The sequence below is a fragment of the Pygocentrus nattereri genome, chromosome 7, assembly GCF_015220715.1.
Source record: "Pygocentrus nattereri isolate fPygNat1 chromosome 7, fPygNat1.pri, whole genome shotgun sequence".
Classification (NCBI taxonomy): Eukaryota; Metazoa; Chordata; class Actinopteri; order Characiformes; family Serrasalmidae; genus Pygocentrus; species Pygocentrus nattereri.
In genome coordinates this window covers 35,124,020-35,148,871 of record NC_051217.1, presented here as the reverse complement: position 1 = coordinate 35,148,871, position 24,852 = coordinate 35,124,020, and the positions used below count along the sequence as shown (strand labels likewise).

At 39.8% G+C, this 24,852-nt stretch overlaps 2 protein-coding genes across 2 annotated transcripts; both read left to right on the top strand.

Annotated features, from left to right (window-relative positions):
• The first annotated feature begins 335 nt into the window (after positions 1 to 335).
• rnf7 (ring finger protein 7) lies at positions 336 to 5,809 on the top strand. Its single transcript, XM_017701966.2, has 3 exons — positions 336 to 570; positions 3,114 to 3,161; positions 5,363 to 5,809. Exons 1-3 carry the CDS (start codon positions 381 to 383, stop codon positions 5,479 to 5,481), a joined length of 357 nt encoding a protein of 118 aa, XP_017557455.1. The 5' UTR covers positions 336 to 380; the 3' UTR covers positions 5,482 to 5,809.
• Positions 5,810 to 10,365: 4,556 nt separating this feature from the next.
• Positions 10,366 to 24,520, top strand: grk7b (G protein-coupled receptor kinase 7b). Its single transcript, XM_017701945.1, has 4 exons — positions 10,366 to 10,965; positions 13,998 to 14,435; positions 20,161 to 20,432; positions 24,187 to 24,520. Exons 1-4 carry the CDS (start codon positions 10,366 to 10,368, stop codon positions 24,518 to 24,520), a joined length of 1,644 nt encoding a protein of 547 aa, XP_017557434.1.
• Positions 24,521 to 24,852: the final 332 nt, after the last annotated feature.

The following is a 24,852-nucleotide window of genomic DNA, read 5'->3' as shown; positions in this document are numbered from 1 at the left end:
AAGTGGCGTTTGGGCCCATAAAACGCCCATAAAATGTATTTAATTAAATCACATAGGTTGTTTTTAACGTTAGCTATGTTAACGTTGTGCTAACGACATTACGATGGAACGCAATGTCGTTACCTGTATATTTTTAAACCACTGCTCTTTTTAGAAAATCAACGAATCTGCTGATCTAAAAAAATGCCGTGTTTTTGATTGTGCCTTTTCGTCTCTTTCCGCAGCCGGAGATTTAGGCGGAAGCCGCCTTTTGACGCTGACCTGCGATCAGTCGGGCGCTTCTCTTGCAGCGGTTAACGGTGCCGTCTGATTCGGACAGACTGATCCGGGTCCAGTTTCAGGAGGGGGTGGACGCGCTCCAGAAGTCGGCCATTTTGTATATGCCCTTTTATGCCATGGCGGAGATGGATGACGGAGACGAGCCGGGTTTGGTTCACACGCAGGGCGGCTCGTCGGGGTCCAAGTCAGGGGGAGACAAGATGTTTTCTCTGAAGAAGTGGAACGCTGTGGCCATGTGGAGCTGGGACGTCGAATGTGACACCTGTGCCATTTGCAGGGTCCAAGTAATGGGTAGGCGCTGCTCTTTAGCCGGTTAGCTGCGTCGCTACGCCCGGGAACCAGCTAACACGCCTAATCCGGCTGGTTAGCCCGCTAACCACGCAGCCTCCGCACTGACGGGAGCGCTGGCCGCAGCGCCCAGCTGGCTCCTGTCTAGCTGGCTAGCGTAGCTGTTCGCATAGCAGACGCGCTGGTTGCTATTTCTGGTAGGACTCCGTGTTTCGAAGAAGGTACTGTCTTACCGAAATAGCTGGCAGAGCTGACCACAGTGCTCAACTCCTGTTAGCGCTGCTCTTAAGGCAGCCGAGCTAGCGCAGCCGTTTCTAGTTACCTAGCTAAGAAGGTGGGTGTTCAGGGGTTCTGTGTAAAGGCAGTTGTTCTACATAGAACCACTTCACGCGTAAGTGCATTGTTTTCGCGTGGTGAACCGGTTCTTCATGTTGATGGGGACTGTGTTGTAGCTACATGGTTCTATATAGTTAACGTTAGACCCTTTTTGAAAACGGTTCTGTATAACCTAGCACCAGAACGGGTTCCTCTGTTGTTACCAGTGATTGACGAAGTACACAAACCGTGTAGCGCTACTTGAGTTAAAGTGGAGATACTCGAGTTAAATGTCACTCCAGTGAAAGTAGACGTTTCTCCTTTTAGACCTCCACTTGAGTAAAAGTACTAAAGTGTTTGCCTTCAAATGTACTTAAGAATCAAAAGTAAAAGTACTGAAAGATTAAGTATGACTGATGTCCTCTTATCGTTTTTGGAACAAGACTCGCTTCATCAACCCATTTTGGGTGAAAATACTCGTGTCTCTGTTGTAACGCCAGTGTTTTTAATAGATTGTCTTTTTTAGTGGATATATTGGGCAAAGAATGTTGGAGATGGAGCTGCTGGGTAGAAGGAGAAGAGGTAGACCTCAGAGAAGGTTTATGGATGTAGTGAATGTGGACATGGAGATGGTGGGTGTGAAAGTAGAGGAGGCAGTGGATCGGGCAAGATGGAGGCAGATGATCCGCTGTGGTGACCCCTAAAGGGAGCAGCCGAAAGAAGAAGTCGTCATTGAATGTATTTTTTTTTTTATTAAATTTAAGCTTGTATAAATTCAGAGAAAAGACACGTCAGTCACGACTGCCTGTGTGTACATATTTCTATAATGTGGTCTATTTACACAAAGTTAGGTTAGTTCATCGTTTATGTTTAATAGACACTCCCAAAATTTTACGCTGCTGCACTGGGTCGGTGTGTCCAACAGGTCAAAACAAAGTGCGTGCTGTGCCCTGATTGGTGTTCTTGGTTCGTGCTTCTCTTGTTTTTATACACACATAAACCAAAAGGAATGACACGTTTCTCAAAAACCTGTAGTGGGGTAAAAATTAAGATATCTGACTTTGAAATGTAGTGGAGTGAAAGTCACCCACAATAGAAATACTTCAGTAAAGTACAGACACACAAAAAAACTACTTTAGTACAATAACGAATTACATTTACTTCATTACTGTCCACCACTGGTTGTAACAAGCTTGACGTCGTCACAAAAAGGTTCTACTATTCTTATGATGTTGAGCTCTGAAGAAACATTTCTTCATTAAATTGTCCTATACAGAAATCGTGGATCTAAATAGACTTATTTCCTTTACTAAAGAACCCTTAAAGAACCATCTTTTATAAGTGTATAATTTTGCCCGTTTGCCTTTCTGAAAGCATGTCTGCGCCAGTTCAAAACAGGCTCTTTCGTTGCCTGTGATTGCACAGAAGTAACTGAAAACAACAAATGAGTATACGTAACACAAGCGCATATAGTAGATGTGTGTTGTGTATGAAGGGGAACTCCACCTCCTCCTTCTTCTTTCGGCTGCTCCCTTTAGGGGTCACCACAGCGGATCATCTGCCTCCATCTTGCCCTATCTATTGCCTCCTCTACTTTCACACCAACCATCTCCATGTCCACCTTCACTACATCCATAAACCTTCTCTGAGGTCTACCTCTTCTCCTTCTGCCCGGCAGCTCCATCTCCAACATTCTTTGACCAATATATCCACTATTCCTCCTCAACACATTTCCAAACCATCTCAACCTGTCCTCTCTGGCTTTATCTCCAAACTGCTCCACCTTCACTGTCCCTCTGATCTGCTCATTTCTAATCTTGTCCGTCCTTGTCCATCCTTGTCACTCCCAACAAATGAAGGGGAACTCCACCGATTTGTCTAAATTTCCATGTGTTTCAGTCAGTGAGAAGTTAACAGTGTCCTTCAGAGGTAAATTGGTGCATTGTAGAGAAATGTACTGACTCATTTCCTCACAGAGGTGGTGATTGGATCCAGGGGTAGCAGTGTCTGTAACCATTTTATTTATTAGTCAAGCAAGTGGGGGTTCTTTGCAGACTGTTTTACCTTCATGACGCCTTTTAATGTACCTCTCTGTCATCAATGATAAAACAATGTATGAGACATTGTGCAGCACATTCAAAGCCATTTCATGTGATTACATATTGCTGGCTTGGCTCAATGACCTCTGGCTTATTATTTGTGTAGTTACATTAACTCTCTCTATCTTTCAGATGCATGTCTGAGATGTCAGGCGGAAAATAAGCAAGAGGACTGTGTTGGTAAGTATCACAGTTAATCTGGCTTGTAGCAGAACAGTTACAGTGAGCCACAGATTGACTGATTATCTGCTGCAGTGTGGTTGTGACCAACATGATGATGTCCATATGATTCAGCTGGTGTGTTTACACTGACTTGGAACTATATGAGCTGTAAGCAACACTAATTTGTTTCGTTCAGTGACAGAGCACATGTTCTTTCCATATTTGTTGTCGGCTAACTTGCGTATAGAGGTGCGGTGCAAGAGCCAGAAATCACCTTTCAATTATTTAATATTCAGGCGGAACCGCTATTAAGATATTCATTTTTCAAATTCAGGAAAAGAACAGAAACTAGGCCTGTATGTTTACACCGAAGCCTCAACCACTAAATATCACATTGTTCTGTGTGTAGTCCATCCTTTCACCCTTTACCCTTACTACAGCTTCCATTCTTTCAGGAGACTTGATTCACTTTTTCAGCTTAACTTCTTAGGCTTGTGGGTATATTTCGGTTCTTCCGTCTAAAGTTACATGCCCGAATTGTAAGGTAAATTACTCAGTAACTGCATGAAAAAAAATAAAATAAAATTTTTGGTTTTCTTTAAATGTTCCCTTCAAATTAACAGAACATGTGTTTTATGATCATACACATTGCTATATGCTTACAATTTACTGCTAAAAGCCCAAAATCTTTTTTTTTTTTTTATATATATAAATACAGAGTTTTTACAGAGCAGAACACTGAAGAGATGTCATCTGTTTGCAGTTTATAGCCCAGATTTGTGGAAAAATGGGTCGACTTTCAGTAGAAAAAAAAGCGAGTTCTGCTTCTTTTATTATGAGGGTTAAAATTTACATCACCATCTATTTGACTGGAAAGAAGACAGTTACAGCCTCATGTGACCCCCACCTTTTGAATGAAGCTTATAAAAAATGAAAGTTATGAAGTAAAGAATATGACTAAGTGCGTTTTGGAACCAACTGTGGTTCCAAGGAGTTAAAAAGCTTGAAGTCTGCACAGCTTTTTTACAAACTTCGAAAGTTCAATCTTAGAAGTTGGTTGCATTCATTGCTCCTCACAAGTCTGAGCCCTGGGTTGGTCAGTTTATAAACACCAGCATAATTTGTTCTTTGTTTAATATGCAAATGTTCTCCGTAATGGCCTTTTGACAACTGTATGTTCTTTCAAAGTCAGACTAATGTGCTGTCTTGACTTGAGTTGTCTCAGAATAGAAGGATGGACAGAAACACCTGTAGATGTTTTCAGATCTGAATCAAGAGTGGAGCTTTATTTTCTCCTCTCAAAGATGAAAGTTTCAAGTGCTGTTTATCTGATGGTGATGTTTTTGGTGCTCTTTCAGGACTTGCGTGATGTGTATATAACTTCACTGTCACTGCAAGTTAATGGAAAGAGATTTTATTTTAAGTAATGTTGGAGCTTATCTATTGGTCCAATCATCATGAAATTTTCACACAATCAGTGTGTCCCAGTTCAGGGCCTGGATCAGCCCTCGCGGGTCTAAGCAGCCTTCGAAGGACACGCCTCTGTAGACCGCGTCCTTCGAAGGCTGCTTAGACCCGCGAGGGCTGAACCGAAATGAGACGGTCTGCTCTGTGGCGGATTTTCTGTTGGCATTACAGCACCGCTGTTCCCCCCCCTCACCGCTGCATCATGAAACGCTGCTCCTGTCAAGTTCTTTAAAGATGGATCCAGAAATTTGGATTTTAGTTGTTTATTTTTTCATTTATTAGAGCTGGAGATGCTTCACCGCCGGCTAGTGAGACTATGTTTTTGTTTTTTTGTTTGTTTGTTTTTTACCTTTTGTGTCATTAGCTATTTGTCTCAGTTTAAACCCAATACTTGAAAAGAAGTACACATTTCTTTGCCACATATGAAGGAGCCTTCGAAATGGGACAGTCTATTCGCAGTCAGCCTTCAAATGCAGCCTCCGAAGGACGCAGTCCTTGTATTGAGACGCACCCATTGTACAGGACAGCTAAGCTCAAAAAAATGCAGAAAAGTAAAATCACAAAAAATAGAGTTACGTGTTTTTCATTGGATGGCGGCGCTATGCAAGTAGGCTATGTTATGTCTAATTTCCTTGGAAAGTGAATATCTTGTACTTAATGGCCATTTTGACTGGAGATTAAATAAATAAAGGTGGTCTGTAACTTGTACTGTGTTGTATGTGTAGGGCAATAATGTCTTCCTGTTTTTTCAGTCGTATGGGGAGAGTGCAACCATTCTTTCCATAACTGCTGCATGTCTCTGTGGGTGAAGCAGAACAACCGATGCCCGCTATGCCAACAAGACTGGGTCGTTCAGAGGATTGGGAAGTGAGGTCGCCGATGACTATACGCTGAATTCTTTGTCCGCTCTGAGCCCAACTTGGCTTCAGGACAGTGGACAGAGAACACTTGTTAGCTGCCTGATGTGACAGCAGTGTGCATGTTTGTGACTGTCAAACAGAACCCATGGACTTCACCAGAACTCCAGGTGATGCTGTCTACCCGTCTCCCTGTCTGCCAGTAAAAAGCACGAGACTGAGAAGCACCATGGGGCAACACTACGGTGTCCTTGGGAGTTTGGATAGGAGTGTGGATGGTGCTGTGAATGTGTCTATGAAATATGTTATAATCTAAAAAAAAATAAACGTTAAAATAGGTTAGGTCCGTCTTTTCTGTTCTATTGTTTCACTGTTTGTAGAATATTTCTTTATTGGTTCCTGAAGCTTCAGGAATTAACAAAACACCCTGATGACTGAACCAGGACTAGTGCTGGATTTGATATCAGAGGACATGGAAAATCTCACTTATTTTGTGCCCTGCTTATGTCTGACACACTCGGTAGTCCGCAAGTTTTTGTTTTCTTTGGGGACAGTTTCGGCATACGTAGGTAGGCGAAGGTAGTGTTAGGAGTCTTGCCCAAGGACTCTTATTGGTATCGTGTAAGATGCATGTGCCCTGGCAGGGGATTGAACCCCAGTCACCAGCACAGAAGGCAGAGGTGTTACCCACTAAACCAACCACTGGTTGTGGATGTCTGGTTCCTATCAGCACCACAGTAAACAATTCAGATGTGGCAGGTGTCTGTACAATGGAGCATTTTATTTCATTTTACATCACTGTCCTGAAGACTTTTCATGATTCATATCACCGTTGTCAGAAGGAAACCTCACTTCTCCAAAATGGTAACTTAACAGGAGAAAGAAAAGTTCTACTTTATTTTTAATGGAAGTCAGTGGAACCAGACATTTTCCAAGCCTTTTTGGGCCATTTCTATTGGTCCATTCATGAAATTTACATGCAATGTAAAGGCCAACAGGCATTTACAAATTATCTGAAAAAATGACAAAAATGGAGGTACAGGGTTTTGTTCTGACAGCAGCGATTATTATATGTATGTATGTATGTATATTTAAGCAATAGAACACAAAGGGGGTGTATTATATCTTGAAATACGATCACGGCTATTCACGATAACACTCCTCGTGTGTTCTATTGCTTTTATACAACTGTTAAATAAATAAAGTGAGAAATTAATAAACTGGGTCGTGAACGTGGCATTTAATGTTTGCAGTTCCTTCCACCAAATTATAGTTCCTTAACAAGCAGCTTGTTGCTGCATCAGAGTAACAAATTCTATTCACTCACTGCACAGCCAGCAGTTTGTTCTCCAGCTCCTTACACTAAATTCCTAAACTGACGAACTGACAGTTTGGGAATTTAGTGTAGTCTCATCTTCAGAGTCGGACCAAATCGGTTGTCAGTCAGATGTGATCTTAAAAATATCCATTTTCTGTTTGTGGCCGAGTAAGAAGTAAAAACATTCAAATGGCTTGAGCATCTCCTACAGCTGTCAAAGTCGTTACTTTGCAACAGCGTCTCAGTGGAATGATGGTGTTTGTGATAAAAGCACAATGTTATGGTGAAATAACAGCACGTTTGGAACACTTCCCAACCAATCAGCTTGCGTGGCTGGAGCTACCTACTGTGGATCCTAATAAAGCCTTTGTAGTTGCATTTTGTTTGGCATGCAGTGTTTTTATCAATATTCTTATCAATAAATAAGATGGTGTGGTGGTTCCTCTTGAAATAAAAACAGCATACATCATCCCTCTTGGTTGCTGTGAACTAAATCGACAGCAATTTACATAAAACTTTTGATGACATATATGAAGTACAGTGATAAATAATATGGGAATTAAGAGGTCATTTTGACCCTGATAGCTGTTTAGTGTACACCTGAGATATGAAGGATGGGCTAGCTTTATAAAGTCAATCATACAATACTTACTTTGAAAAGAATTGCACCATAATACACTGTATATCCAGAAGTGTCCAGACACCCCTTGTCATTAGTGAATTGGGTCATTTCAAGCTGCACTCATTGCTGACACAGGTGTTCAGTTGCGTACACACGTTGCTTAATCTCCTTAGGAAAGCAGTGCCAAGAGGACGTTATGTTCTGGAGCAGCTGCATGTGTTTAAGGTCGCCAGTAAAGCCCCCCAGCACAGGAACAGCGTTTTGTGGAGTGATGGAGCTCCATCCAATTCCTTTGTATAATCAAATTCTCACAGCAATGTTATAACATCTAGTCTAAAGCCTTCCCAGAAGAGTAGAGGCTGCTATTGCAGCAAAAGGGAGGAATGGCAGGCAGGAGGTGGAGGGGGCAGGGCATCTATTAATACCCTTGACATGGGGCGGTATTCAGGAGACCATGTCCAAATTCTTGACCATGTCATGAGAAAGTTATTTAAAGTACAGCCATGTATTAATAAGACATTAAAATGGTTACACATGTTAAGTAAAAAATATATTAACAACCAGTTTTTAAGAGCTATTTATTATAAATCTTCCCATTTATCTGTAGGCCAGTTTTATAACTACTGACTTTTTGTTTTCTTTGATGAAATCAGACCTTAAGACTGCAGCATTTTTCATTGTAACCTATGTAATACACACCCAAGAAAAAAAAACAATAAATTAGTAAGTACATTTTTTACAACCCCATTTCAAGAAATGGGATGCTGTAAATATTGGTTTTAACTCTTGTCTCTACAGACTTCTCTCTGAATCTTTTGTTATTATGTACCATAGATGATGAAAAGCAAAAGTTCTTTGCTATTTTATGTTGAGAAACTTTACTCTTGAGTTGTTGCACTATTTCATCGTGCAGTCTTTCACAGTGTTGAACCCCTCCTCATCTTTACTTCTGACAGACTCAGCCTCTCTGAGACGTTCTTTTTATACCCAATCATGTTACTGACTTGCTGTCAATCAACCACCATGTCTTTTTTTTTTTTAGCATTACTCAACTTTACCAGCCTTTTGTTGCCCCCGTCCCAACATTTTTTGGAACCTGTTGCTGGCATCAAATTCAAAATGGGCAAATATTTTTCAAAAAACAATAACATTTCTCAGTTTCAAGATTTAATATTTTGTCTTTGTACTATTTTCAATTAAATATATGATTTGAATATCATTGCATTTTGTTTTTTATTTACATTTCACAAAGCATCCCAACGTTTTTGGTTTATAATAATGTTTTATTATAAGATATATTGTTTTTTTTTGTTTTGTACAACCTTTAATGAAAAAAAATAAAAACTATGCTTCATTTACATTTTAGTGCCCCCTTTATTTTAAATACAGGGGATCAAACTTGCCATATCATGATTATACATTCATCCATCTTCTAACCAGACTGTTTTTGACTACCCCTTCGTGTCTAAGCCCTTTATTCAAACCTCTCTTCATAATCTGAGAGAGTCTGATTTCTGTCCAGTTCTGACACCGAACAGCTGCGTCCAAGCCTTACATCAGCAAGCACAATGCAAAGCATGGAATGCAGTGGTGTAAAGCGCCGCCAACTGGACTCTAGAGCAGTGGCGACGTGTTCTCTGAAGTGATGAATCACGCTTCTCCATCTGGCAATCCGATGGATGACTTTGGGTTTGGTGCTTTCCAGGTTGCATTGTGCCAAGGGTAAAGTTTGGTGGGTGGGGGATTATGTGAAGTTGTTTTTCAGGAGTTGGGCTCGGCCCCTTAGTTCCAGTGAAAGGAAGTCCTAATGCTTCAGCAGACCAAGAGATTTTGGACAATTTCATGCTCACAACTTTATGGGAACAGTTTGGGGATAGCCCTTTCCTGTTCCAACATGACTGCATACCAGTGCACAAAGCAAGGTCCATAAAGACATGGATGAGTGAGTTTGGTGTGGAAGAACTTGACTGGCCTGCACAGAGTCCTGACCTCAACCCGATAGAACAGGAAAGGATAAATTAGACCGGACATTGTGAGCCAGGCCTTCTTGGCCAACATCAGTGTCTGTCCTCACAAAAGCGCTTCTGGAAGAATGGTCAAAAATGTCCATAAACACACTCCTTAACCTCATGGAAAGCCTTCCCAGAAAAGTTGAAGCTGTCATAGCTGCAAAGGGTGGGCTGACATATTAAACCCTGTGGATTAAGAATGGGATGTCACTAAAGTTCATATATGTGTGAAGGCAGATGAGCAAATACTTTTGGCAATATAGTGTGTGTGTACTAATTTTTGTTGCAGGGGCTCAATTAAGCAATTTAATATGTATTTAAAATATACCCATTTAATTATATCTAAATATTTAAATGCTAAGACATTCTACATGTTTACTTCACATATCTGTGCTTAACCATAATATTGCACCACCCTATTTTGACCGTGTCCACCTTGGCCAGCACTTGCACTTGGAATAGTGGCTAAACTTACTCCAAATCCTCTTAAAGAAACCCACAACCAACAAATAAGCTAACAAAGACACTTACCTAGGAGAAAATCCCTTGCCAAGGTCTTTAATTCTACATGAGCAATTATGTGAGTGGCACTGAGAGGACTTGCCTCTTATGCAGAGTGGCTTCAGTCTATTAGTCTTGGGTGGGACTCAAAGCTATTCTCATACATCAGGACAGGCACACATAAAAGGTATGCTGTTAAATTAAAGGTTCTTGGCTTTGTGATACAGATCTCGGAGAAAGCTTTAATTGGTTTAGAAATTATGTGGCTTGTTGAAACATTAAAAAGGTTCAGATTTTTAAAAAATCTTCCATTTAAAGATTTCTTTAGTAGTTCTTCTACTTGATTTGTAATCTCTTGACCCTTTCTGGTGCATTTCGATGTGTACCTTTACTTCTCAATCATTTTCACTGTAGCTCCACTTGGGGAGTTCCAAACTGACCTGCAGCCATGTGTGACATGGGGGGGCTTGAGAACCTGGTGGCCAACACGGCCTACCTGAATGCCCAAGGTGGAGATGACAAAGAATTGAGGAGACGCCGGCGGAGCCTCCTCTTGCCCAGACCTGAGCAGTGTGCGGCAATTCGTTCATCCATTCCCCTTGACTTTGAGCAGGTTTGTGAAAGGCAGCCCATCGGGAAGAAGCTCTTCAGACAGTTCCTCCTGGCCTCCAAGCCAGAGTACACAGCTGCGGCTGAATTCCTGGATGAACTGAATGAGTGGGACCTGGAAGAGTCGGGATCGAAGGACAAAGCCAGGCAAAACATTATGAACAAGTTCTGTAGAGCTGAATCCAACAGCTTCCTCTCCTACTTAAGCGGAGATGTGACGGATAAATGCAAGGCAGTTTCAGAGAAGGACTTTGATGAGGTCATGATGGGGAAAGTGAAGGATGCCACTAAGAAGTTCCTGAAGGGGAAACCTTTCACGGAGTTCCACTCCAGCTTGTTCTTTGACAGGTTTGTCCAGTGGAAGGCATATGAGAAGCAACCAATTTCAGAGAAGTACTTTTATGAGTTCAGGACTCTAGGAAAAGGAGGGTTTGGTGAGGTGAGTTTTTTTTATCCTTCTTTGGTGCCTCTGTTTTAGAAAGTGTCTGCTTTTGGCTTGATTTTCGGTCTGGCGGACTCTGAAAGATCTTCATTGGCTAATCTAATAAAATTGCAAACAAATATTCAAATCAATGTTACTTTTCACTTGTTTTACTTATTTTACTAAAGTAAGTCTAGTAAAGACTCCAGCATGTGTTGGCTCAACCATGCAGTCAGTTAATTCCTTTAATATCTTCAGTTTATTCTACTGTAATAAGCTTAACTGAATAACAGCTTGAAAAAATCCATGAGGTATTATATAAAGTACTATCCAAAGTCAGAGACCACCCTTCATTAATTTAATTTTTAGTCAAAATGGCCATGAAGTACAATATATTAGTTCTTTTTTGAAAACGTTTCTGAGGAGAAAACATAAAATAATCCAATTAAAAATCACTTGAAGTGGAAAATCAAAAGAAAAACAAGAGATTCCAAAACCGGAGTTCAACATTTAAACCAATATGTTGAAAGTGGGCTTACAACCATGCAAGACCACCAAAACAGTTTCTATATTTATCTAGAAGAAAAAAATCTGAAGACATTTCTGTCCTTCTTTCCACTGTCAGAAGTTAGTAGCTGTGAAGAAAAAGGGAAATAGAAATAGAAAAGAAGAAAATGAAATAAAGAAGCTGCTGGTTTTCTTAGAACAATGGACTGGATCATGAGGAGCAGACAGTTCAACCAACTTCTAAGACTAAACTTTAGAGGTGTGGAAAAATATCCCTGCAGGTTTCTTTAAAAAAATATATGTTTAGTTGTTGATATATACATGGGTCACTGGTGTTACTGATCCTCATTGGTGTTCAACATAATAAAAGTAACACCAGAGACATTTTTAATGAAAAGTGCATGTTATAAAACGGCTGCTACAGAGCATCAAACCACATGTCAGTCATGGAATATCCACTAAAATATGTAATTTAATCCATTTGTATTCTATTTTTTCATCATAACCTCAGAATAGGTCACACCAGTGACGTCAGCTAAAAGCTTCGTATGAAATCACAAGCTAAATGAGAAAATCTCTGATAACTGAAAGACACAGTGGACTCACCATATGCTTTTCTTCATAGATTCTCAGAAAACAGGTAAAAGGAAGTCAAGTGATGTCATCAGTGTGACTTTTATTTCAAAATAAGAGATTTTTTGTTCTGCGGTAACACCAATGACACGACTCCTGGGGAAAACAACTTTCATTACATATTTGATAATATTTATTTGCCATTTGTTTTCTTTATGTCATTTAAATCATATATTCCATAATCCTCTATAGATTATTGTAGTTAAAATGGCAGAAAAACTATGATCTCACCCTTTGCACATGATTGCAGGGCAAGCACTTCTGTGGTGCTTGGAATTCTGTATGATTGACTTAAAAACCAATATTGGTAAATTGAGGCTCAAACAGGTGTAAATGTGAAAAAAACAATGTTTTGACCCACATACATGTTTTCCTTTTTTCCTGAAGCTAAAAAATGAGTAAGTTGTACTTAATGGCTGTTTAAACTAGAAATTACATAAATGAAGGGTGGTCTCTGACTTTCGGACAATACTCTATATCTCTCAAATATCTATATATCTGCTTTGTCTTTATGATGATTCTATTGATCATGGCCTGCCAGCCCAGCCCTGCTGTGAATATTCTATGTTAGAGCATCTGGCTCCTCTCAAACAATGGGAACAATAATGATCCTGCCTTGTTAAGAGAGTCTGAGGCATGAAAATTCTTTCTAAAAACTTTACAATCAGCTTTTCATTCTGATCCAGTGGCTTGAACTTGAAGTGGACAATATCTTGTCAAGTCAAAGTTTATTTAGCAGTTCTTACAACAGGTGTTGTCACAAAGCAGCTTTAAAGAAAAATCCTTGTCTGAGCCCCCATGAGTGTCGTCAGTGGCAACAGAGGCAAGAAAAAACTTGGGAGTTCGAGGAAGAAACCTCAAGAGGAACCAAGACTCAAATGGGGAACCCGTCCTCCTCTGGTTAACACCAGATAGCAAACAGCATTAGTATAAAATATTAGATACAAAACGGGGAAAAACAGGCAGAGCAACGGTTAATTAGATAGTTTATGCAGCAGCAGGAGGGTCGGTTCATGCAGGTGAGGTTTGCACAGCTTTGTACAGTGTGAAACTCTAGGGTGGTCGAAATGGTGCAGATCAGCCAACAGAGATGGAGCTCTGGTGACTCCCATGAGGCGACTTAGGAAGACGTCGCTCACAGGCTCAAATAAAATGAGAGAGAGAGAGAGAAATTGATTAACAGGACAGGTCTGTTGATGGAGAGATATTAGTTAATAGTGCAGCAACTGATATCTAATATTTGCAAACCAGATCAGTTTTGAGTGTAGTTTTAAATGTTTAGAGTGTGTCTGAGTCCCAAACAGAGGTTGGGAGATGATTTCACAATTTTGGGGCTATGTAGGAAAATGCTCGACTCCTGTCAGCAGGCCATTATTTTGAGTAGGTTCATATGACTGAATTAATTCAATAAGATACTGCAGGGCCATTTAATGTTTTATACATTAAGACAAGGATCTTATACTTTACACTAAAATTAACAGGTAGCCAGTGTAAGAACGACAGGATTGGGGATACATGGTCAGATTTTTTGGTCCTTGTAAGGACTCTGGCAGCTGCATTCTGGACCAGTTGAAGCTTATTTAGTAAAGTTTTGGAGCATCCAGCTAAAATGGTATTGCAGTAGTCCAGCCTGGAGGTTATAAATGCATGCACCAGCTTTTCCGCTTTGTTTAGGGCTTTAATAGAATACTTTGTAGTTTACTAATGTTACTCAAGTGAGTGAATGCAATTCTAACGATATTCCAAACGTGTATCAAAAGTGAGACTGGAATCGAAGGTGAGGGCTAGATTTTTTACAGTGGTGCTTGTCAGGCTGGTTGAACGATATTGTTATATTAAACAACTGCTCATGTAAACCAAATAGTCGAAAGTGAAATGATTCCACAATAATGACATTATCTCCTCTTAAGGTTTGCGCAGTGCAGGTTAAGAACACAGGCCACATGTACGCCTGCAAGAAGCTGGACAAAAAGCATCTGAAGAAGAAAGGTGGGGGGGCGATGTCCATGCTGGAGAAGCGCATCCTGGAGAAGGTGAACAGCCGTTTTCTGGTCAACTTGGCATACGCGTTTGACACCACGACCCACCTGTGCCTGGTCATGAGTCTGATGACCGGAGGGGACCTAAAGTATCACATCTATAACATGGGTGAGCGAGGAATTGAGCCGAACCGCGTCATCTACTACACGGCTCAGATCACTGTTGGCCTCCTGCACCTCCATGCCATGGACATCGTCTACCGGGACATGAAGCCAGAGAATGTGCTGCTGGACAGTCAGGGCCAGTGCCGGCTGTCGGACCTTGGCCTCGCCGTGGAGCTGCCCAGTGGGAAAACTATCTGTCAGAAGGTGAGGAATGGGATAAGGGATGAGGTTTGGGATGCATAGAGATAGGTTGGTCCAGGTGGGTGGGTGGTCAGGCAGGTTTTTCCATACCTTAGACATTGGTTGCATTTTGTTGTTTTTAAAGTTCAGACAAATTAAATGTTGAACCTGGGGTGGCCAGTCGATTGCTCTGAGAACAACAAATGTTGTATGCTTCTTTTTTCCTTTTTGCAGTAATAATAATTATAATAATAATAATAATAATGCCCTGCGATGGACTGGCGACCTGTCCAGGGTGTATCCTGCCTTCCGCCCGACGACTGCTGGGATAGGCTCCAGCACCCCCCGCAACCCTGACAGAAAAGCAGCTTAGAAAATGGATGGATTAATAATAATAATAATAATAATAATAATAATAATAATAATAATAATTATAGTAATAGTAGTAGTAGTAGTAGTAGTAGTAACAACTTCACAACTACACATCCTTTCAGGCCCATACCAGTGAGTTGTTGAACTGTTTATCCGATGGAACATTTTTGGTGGATACAGCCCAGTACTGGGAGGCTTCCGAGCCCTCCAGCTAATGTTTGACACTGTTAATGGAGACCACAGGCATTCTCCAGAGCATTCCTTTCATAAGCAGTGCTTTTCTATGAAGATTCTACAAACTGTATCAGCAATGGAACTTAAAGTAGCTGAATTCACTCATTAGAATAGTTGTCTGGAGACTTTATATGTATATATAAATATATATCATAACATTTACAAACCTTACCCTGGACCTGAATAATACAATAGTTTATAAATGCATGTTTGGATGTAGATGAATGCAACTTGAAGATGAGCCTGTGTGAATTAGGATTGTGGGAAAACGGTGGTCATTGGTGAAGTCCACCAACAACCATCTGTGTCCCTTAGACAACACATACAGCTTCATTTTTTAATTTGAAATCATGCTGATGTCTTAGATAAAATTGCAAATATATGCAGACATTAGGGCTATATTTAAAGCAGTTACAGATACGAATTGTCATGTTTAAAAATGTGCATTTTGTAATTAATTTCTAAATATGACTCTGTATAGTCTATAAAATTCTGCAGCTTTATTTGCTATTTACGTTGATGTTATGCAATATACAGGAGAAATGTTTACTTCTTTGGATCAGGTAGTTCCGATGACACAATTTGATTGGTTGAGTGTTTTACCAGTCTGTTATCTGTGCAAAATCATTTCACAGTAGCTAACATTCTGTTGTAACTACTCGTTTAATGCTTCGGTTAACAGTAACTAAGCTTCTACTTTAGCACATGCAAAAGCAGAAAACAGCAGGGTTTGTTTTTGTAAATTTTGAAAATGTGAAAAAAACAAACAAAAGAAAAGCCCATAATTGTCACGATTGGCCCCTCCCAGTTCTGTCCATGTGTTTGTGTTTTGGTTTAGCCCATGTGCGTTTTGTTTTGGTCCAGCCCCCTCGTTTCATGACTCCACCCCTGATTGTTTCCACCTGTCCCTCATCAGCCCTGTTATATTTAAGCCCTGTGTTTGCCCCTTGTGTTTGCTGGTCTTTGTCTGAATTGTTAACTGCTGTGTGTTGTTTGTACTGGTGTTGTTTGTACTGGTGTTGTTTGTACTGGTGTTGTTTGTACTGGTGTTGTTTGTATGTTTGATTCTGGTTTATGTCATGTCTGACCCCCCCGATCAATCCGTGTTGGCTCTATGACCCAGGACCGTTTGGACTATCACCCTGGATTTGCCCTTAATAAATCTCGCTTGTCTCCGCACAAGTTAGCATATCGCAAAAACTGAAATTACAAAAATGGGGGCCAAGGGTTTTTTGAAGAAATAACGATGTATGAAGCTATAAGTGAGATACGATTTGCACCACGGCTTGGTGTACAGTTTTCCAAAGGTTGTATTCGACATTCTGAAATGTCTAATCTAAACCTTGTTTAAAAATGGCTCTGCAAAATGTGTTCACAGGATTGTCTGGTGTATTTGCATTCCCGGATGGAAGGTTGGTCTTAGCCCTCATTAGGTGGGCCATTGTTTGTCCTGCCCAACATGTCTGAGCTGCAAACAATCACAAAAAGATGGTGAATGACAGTAAAGATAACCACTTAAAGCAAAACCCAAGTTAAATCTTTCCATCTTGCTCTTTTGGATGCAGCCCTGAATCATGGTAGCCTACGTCAAAGTTTTCTACGTTTTCTGCCAAATTGAATGACATTTGTGAAACATTTGAATGGAAACCTAAATAATGGTAACATTAGATAACATCTGTAAGATAATATTTATATCTGCAGCTTGTTTAGTCAGTATGATAGCAGATGTACATTCAAATTCTGGACCTGTCGTTGCCACGAAACAAGTTTTTCAGCAGCTTTGACAGATGTACTGTGAAATGCAAGCAATTGGCTGGAACAAAACATTAAGGTTAATCTGGAAAATATTGAAAAAAAAATTTGAATATGAAAAAAAAAACTGTGCTGAACCTGATATTTGCTATATCTTTAATGTCAATGGCTACTACATCTTCAGGTGGGAATATCTAATGCTAAAGCACTTTTTTAAAGCACAACTTTGCTTTACTTGTCTCTTTATTTTGCAGAGCTTTGGCTTGTGCATGTGACTAAACCAACAGCCATGATGTTATTTGTGATAATGCATTCCCTCTCGTTGCTTATTTATGAAGATGCCTCTATCAGCACTATACTGACATGCTTAATACACACATGGCCTCAAAAAGCTATCTGATCAGATTCTGCCATGTGGATTGGATTAAAACCCTCAGTGAGCCAATGAAACAGACAGATATGAGGACTTAATCCAACTCAGAAGCCAAAATCCAATTGGATATCTTCTGAAAAACTGATTCCTGATCTCATACACTGAGCGGATTTAGTCCGTCAAGGCAACTTGGACATGGTTTTGACAGAAATCTGATTGGAGCCCTGACATAAATCCTAGGACCTCTGAACGTCGGTAATCTCAAGTGGCTAAAATTGATCAACAGCAGATTAGATATTACCTTCTGCTTCCAAGAAATGCACTCAAACACTCGCACATACAGAGGGATGAAGAAGAACCTGGATTGACCTACACTATTTAATCTTTTAAAAATTGTGGGCTCCTAAACCCGGGGGGGCCAAGCCACTCAAAGAGGACTTCACAACAGTCTGGTAGTTGAGACTATTAGAGCTAAGACTAAGGTCCAATCCCATTTCCTCTTTTTACCCCTACCCCTTGTTTTTGAGTGTCACCCTGAACCCTTGAAACTAAGTTACAAGGGGTAGTGGTTGAAATCTTCCCTCTGAAATGGGATCCTCAAATAAAAAGAACATTACTTCATTAACAGCTACTAGCGCTGCTCTGTAGGCGACCCGGCCCGTCTGCAGTGACAGCAGAGGAGGGTAACGTTCAGCTCCTCACTGCTGGGCTTTAGTTACATTTAGGGAACCATATGCCTTCAAAGAGGGGGGTAATCATTTATTATCACCGACCCCTGATTATTTGATGATATGAAGCTGAAGTCAGATATTCACCAGCTTCTTGTTCCAATTTTCCCAGTTACATTCTGGCGATTTAGACATTAGAACTGGACTATTTAAGGTGGAATTAGAAAGTTAGCTAGCTAGCGAGACATTAACATACTATTAGCAGTTTTTATGCTTGTTATGAAAAAAAGGATCATAATGCACTGAAACAACATTAAACTAGAACAATACAGTGGTTATCATAACTTTTAATGGGGAAAATTCTCACATTTGTGGGTTTCTTGTTCAGCCATCATGCGTTTTTTCTTTTTTTCTCATAACACTATGCTTGTAGTGTATGAAAATCATTTGGAGGCCATGTAGCCCTAACACTTCACCCTATCCCTCTATCTCAAAAAAAAATTGGGACACCCTAAACGATGTGCATGCACAAAACAGAGGGTTAAGGGCTGAGTGGTAGGGGCAAGAGGTGAAGTGGAATTGTGTGTGATGTGAGTGTATATATATATATATATATATATATATATATATATATATATATATATAGCCTTTTCCTTTGTCCAGTCCGCTTTTGATAAGTGTAAACACTCCACTCATACCCTTGTATCGGACCAGGGTCCAGTCCACCAAACAAAAATTCCAATTCCAGTTCCAATGCCTGGTTCAGTTGGTTGCTGGTGGGAATAAAGTTTTATGATGATCCGCTTCGTATGAGAATTCAACAGCACAGCCTACTTTTCTCACTGCAATCAGTCTGCCAGTTTTAATATGTTATGCTTGACAGAGGCTCATGCTGCTCTTGTAGCCTGAGCCACTGCTAATAACGACATACAAGACTGTCCAGAACAACTGTTCAGTGGTTCCATGCTTTTCAAACATTATCATCCTGATAGTGCTTACCTGTATTTTCAACTGATTATTCATTTTTTCATGCTCAATTCATAATCTGTCATTTCCTTGACAGCTGTTTCGTTTTGCCCATGTTGATGGATGACAAAATGATTTTGCATGTAGGGGCATGGGCAGGGGCAGTTGTGGGCTGGAGGTTAGGGATCTGGCCCTGTGACCGGAAGGTTTGCCGGTTCAGGGCTGACAGTCCATGACTGAGGTATCCTTGAGCAAGACACCTAACCCCCAACTGCTCCCCGGGCGCCGTGGATAGGGTTGCCCACCGCTCCGGGCAAGTGTGCTCACTGCCCCCTAGTGTGTGTGTTCACTAGTGTGTATGTGGTGTTTCACTTCACGGATGGGTTAAATGCAGAGGTGGAATTTCCCCGGTTGTGGGATCAAAAAAGTATCACTTAATAGGAAGAATAAAAAGATTTTTTTTTCCAAAGATGAAAATTTCTTTGATTACATTTAAAATATTATTTAAAGACGCCCATAATTTTGCCCTAGATGTTTTCTCCAAGCATTTTTGAGGAACATTCAAACAAGTATGTGTAATAATGTATATTTATTTTATACTGTTTTCAATTAAATTGTTTTTGAGCTGTTTATTTAGGGGTGCCAGTGTAAATGGTTGACGTTAAATTGGTGCTGATTTTTAACACACTGATTTTTGTGTACCACCATGATATTAAACAGAATTTTAAAGCTCTAAAGCATGGGAAACCAATTTTTCCTTGCATCTTTAAAATGAAAGTGTAATATTGAACTCAAACATTGTTAAAATAAAAAAACAAAAAACAGGGGTATCCAATTTTCTTGGCAAAGGCTCAGTGTAGCTGCAGGTTTTCACTCCAAATAATAAAATGCACCCTTGATTCCACTAGTTTAATCAGTTCCTTTCAGGCTTTAAACATTTGATCATGTGATTTGATCTTGCTTGCCTGGAGCAAAAACCTGCAGCCATACCGATACCGGCCTGCGAGTAAGATTGGACAACACTGTTTTAAAAAGTACTGTGCATGCCCCAGTTAATACCATCCATATATAGAAACAGTCTAAGAAAACTGCTGGTTTGGAATTCATTGATTCTGTGATGTCAAGAAAACCTGCGCATTTACACAAATCAGCCAATCCAATCCTGTTCATGCTGAATTTATGAGGAGTGTTTCAGCCTGGACTGCAAGTATTCAATGAAAGCAGAAGCAGGGCAATTTAGGGGTTCACAGTTTTTGTTGTGTTCATCTTTTCCTAGAAGAGTGGAGCATTTCAGTCAGGGTGATCAGATAGTTGATACTGATCAGATACTCTTTTCATGACTTCCGTTTCCCCCCTACTCACTCCCTCAACCCTTGATCCACAGGCTGGCACCAGTGGGTACATGGCTCCTGAGATTTTGAAAGAGGAGCCATATCGTATGTCAGTGGACTGGTGGGCCTTGGGATGCAGCATCTACGAGATGGTTGCAGGCCGACTCCCCTTTAAGGATTACAAAGAGAAGGTCCAGAAGGAAGAGGTAGCACGGAGGACACTGGAGGATGAATGTAAGTTTGAACATAAGGGCTTTGATGCTGCGTCTAAGGACATAATCAGCCTTTTCCTGAAGAAGAAACCAGAAGAACGACTAGGCTGCAAGTAAGTGGAAGCATTTCATACTGTTGAGAAGGAAAAGATGGATTTCACTTTCCATCATGTCTCTCAGTTTCTAAATTTGAATATTGAGTCTGCAATCAGTACGTTTACAGTACGTTTACAAGTACGTTGCCTAGTTAACTTTGTGTGTGGTAACCAGCTATGAGGACCTCAGTCAACCCTCAGAAGGATCTCCAACCATGAGATTTAATTTGAAAATAATGCTTTTTTGATAATGCAGTAGCCCACTGAGGGGTGTAGTCCCCACAGGAATATCCAATTAAATGGGAAAATAATATGTAATAAGATGGATATTTTAAGATGGGGACATTTGATTTGATTCTGTGAATGTTGTCAATCAAATCATTGCACTCTAAGCCAAGCTAAACTTTATCTTCTTAGCCTTCCAATCACTACTTAGCAACAATTGCTATCCGTTCTTGCCTCAAGCCTTCGGTTTGTTGTCAGAAGCCATCAATGACCGAGGTCCTTAGAAATTTTTTAAGTGTCTATGCAATCAACAGTGACTGGTTCTCAGTTGCGGCCTTCACTGGGCAGGAGATTTGATGTTGTGGTAAATTACTCCTTACAGTCTGATAACAGTCTGATTCACTGAAATGTGAAGTCATGGCCATGTTATGCAAAGTGGATGACTAATACAATTGGGGCTTGTTAACACCTGGTGGACACCATGCTGTCCTGTTATGAATAAGAATAAGACTCAAATTATTCAGTTTATTGGATTGAGTCAGTTCTGGTAGATTCAGTCTGATTCAATAAGATTGTCTTGGATTTGATTACACAGCTGTTGCAATGGTGTGGAATCTTATTTCTGGGGGGTGTACAGGTTTAGGGGAGGACCTGACTGAATAGGAGATTAATAATGGTTCTGTATGTAGCACCAAAAAGGGGTTCTTCTATTATTATGATGTCAGGCTTGTAATCGTCTAGGTGTTACAAAGAAGTATTTCCAGAAAAAGACTCTATTCTGAACAACACATGACTCACTCTTCATCAATCTGAAGAACGTTTTCATTACGCAAAGAACCATTTAAGTATTAAATGGTTCTATATAGAACTCATGGTTCCTTTTACTAAAGAAGTCTTGAAGAAACCTTGTCTTTACAAGTTAAAAGCATCTTTCTATGCATTTGTAGCTGATCCTACATCAGTACACAATTTGAAATGGGGGGGTAAAAGGCGAAAGCCTGCAAGATCTCAGTGCTTTGCTTATGACGACCTTAGATTTTGTAACATTTTTACTAACAGTAGAGAATTCTGACATGTGGAGAGAGGCTTGGTGTGTATATAACATTAATATAAAAATGAATACAATCTAGCACATCTTTCTCTAATATTCTGATGCATATAAACACCCTGTTTAGCTTTATGCAGTGTAAGTATGGTGAGACATACACTAAAGTTTGAAATCAGTTATCATTACAACAGTAACTTGTACAGTATAACGTCATAGAGCATCCTTCATTTATTTAATTCCCAGTCAAACAGCCATGTTATTCCTTTTTTCAGGAGATGTTTCTTAGGAGATTAGATATAAAATAGTGCAGTTCCATACAGGTGGGAAAGTCAAGAAAATTAATAAAAAAACACACAAAAACTGGAGAAAATGGGACTCCCAACAACAGCAAAAGACCTGGTAGACAACAAAACTTTCATCTTTGAGAGAAGATCAAGTTCCACTCCTGCCCTGGATCTGAAAACATCCACAGGTGTTTGTCAATCCTTCCACTGCGAGAAGTCGACTCAGCACTATGGGTCTGAAAGAATGTGTAGTGGTCAAGAAGAACCTCACTGAGAAAAGGAAATAGACAAAAAGGACGAATACACTGACCACCCCAGAGTCCAGACCTCAGCATCACTGAGTATGCTTGGTATTACTTGGATTGTGAGCAGAAAATACAACCAGCTTTTAAGACTGAACTTTGGAGGTGTGGCCAAACATCCCTGCAGATTTCTTTGAAAAACTAAAGGAAAGCCTCCTGATAAGGAATGATGCTGCAATAACAGCAAAAAGTGGGCACACTAAATACTGAAAAAAAAAAATAGTAGCTGAGGCTGATGGGTAATCATCTGTTAAATATACTTTTTCAGTCTTTATTTCCTGGCTCTGAAAAATGAATAACTTACTGAATAATAACTGTTTTGACTGGAAAGGATATAAATGGAAGGTGTTCTCTGAGCTTTGCACAGTACTGTAGATGTAAATATTATAAACCAGACACCAAAGTGTCCTTTTAGATGTTTCATTCAATATTTAAAATATCTTGTTAATAAATATCTAAGTTAATAAATCTTTGAACAGTATTTTTTGTGGTGTCATGTGCCTTGAAATTAAATTTTGTGGAATATGAAGAATTCTGAATATTAAATATATTCTAAATGTTAACGATATTTTTACACAGTGGGTGCTGGGATTGGCTCCTGCATACCTGGGATTAGATATTTTTTACTATTATTGTCTTATTTTCATTATTTTATTGTTTTTGTTCGTTTACTTGTTATTACTCATATTCTTATTCTTATTTTAGTTATGATTATTTTATTATTTATTATTATTTTAGTCATTTTAATTAATTTACTTGTTGATCTAATCCTCCTTTTGTTTTATTTTGATTTGATTAACTTTTACATTTTAGCTACGTTTTAAATTTTTGACTGTATTTTTATTGTTAGTTTCATTTTTTAAATTTACTTTTATTACTTGATATGTTCTTAACATTATCAATCCCTTTTCCTGTATCAACTCGGAAACATTGTAAATGAGGGTCACCCTCAATGTTCTCAGAGGTAAAATAGAGGTTCATTGATTGATTGACAAATGAATCAAAGTACATTTTATTAACGTTGCTCTCAATGTTATACAGTTTTCTCAGTCACTTTCATCCACAGCTTCATTCCTCTAAATCAGAGGTTACTAATAGGCCGGATGGGGGTATGAATAAAGACCCAGGCACTGTCCTATGTGAATCTGGACCTATAACCGATAAATAGTGGAGAATTATTTAATTTTGATGGGGTGGTCCTATTTTAATCAGCGTAGCTTTCCTAGCCTTTATGGTAGCGCTGTTGCAGCCGGTGATTCACAGACCAATCGCATGCTTTGTAAATATCACATGTGATGCTACTCAGCCAATCAGATCTGTGCATTACGATAAGCACTGAGACTCGAGTGATTGATACACACACAGGGGAAGGACGAGGCAAGAAACAGCAGTCAGAGAGGAAAGTGAGTCAGAGGGAAGTTATTTCACATGATGTGCTCTAAAAAGAGAAAACTGACAAATGTTGTTAAAATATTACTGAATTGTACTTTATTTGATTTGACATTCAGTTGTTGACTGTATAAGATGCTGATATACATACTAGGCTACTTTAGTTTACAGTATATGGCTCTGAATCGTGATGCAAGTTAGACATTATGATGTTCCAGACCTTTGCTTGAGGAAATTTTCTCTAACTGGACCTTATTTGAACTTTAAAGACTCCTGATCTAAGTCATCTGAAATGTCTTAATAGGAATAGATATGCAGGAGCATGAGTAGTCTATATTGTTATACGATGTAATTTGCTTTCCCAATAGTCAGTTTGACCTTAAAGTGAGCTGATTTGGTGCTGAAGTAAGTACTACTTTTCTAATATTCTCTTTTTCTTTGAATCAGCTGCTGAACTGCTCTGTCCATAAGTACCTACATCAGTAATAACCTAACAAAGCTCCTAATTGACCTTTTTTTTATAGTGGGGATGACCTTCGAAAGCATGAGTTCTTCAAATCCATCAGCTTTCCTCGTCTGGAGGCGGGGCTTATCAAGCCTCCCTGGGTGCCCAAGCCCAACGTCGTCTATGCCAAAGACATGGGAGACATACGGGACTTCTCTGAGGTCAAAGGGGTCGAGTTTGACAGCAATGATGAAAAGTTTTTCAAAGAGTTCAGCACTGGTGCAGTGTCAATTCCGTGGCAACAGGAGATGATTGACAGTGGACTGTTTGACGAGCTTAATGACCCAAACAGGAAAGAGTCAAGTTGGGGACTTAAGGAAAATAAGCAATCAAAATCTTGCACTCTTCTTTGAAAGAGTCTGTGCATGAGAATAAGCAGCCAAAGAGCTCTGCTTCACACTTACCTTCCACTTCCTTAAAAAAGCATGGTTTGTACTGTGCGGTATGAAACATTTTGGCAGTCAAAAACAAACAAAAACAGTAGTTATATGTTTTACAACTGTGTTAATGACCGAGCTGACAGTCACAAACTCCCTGCTGTCATAAACTGGCAGTCACGGCTTTTGCTTAAAGCCCTGGAATTTCTTACTTCTTCTCAGTACAGCAAGACAGCCTTTTGAAAAGCACCAGTGTGTCCAAAAGCACAGCTCAGAGGTTTTAGAGCACAAATGTTCCCTACATTTGT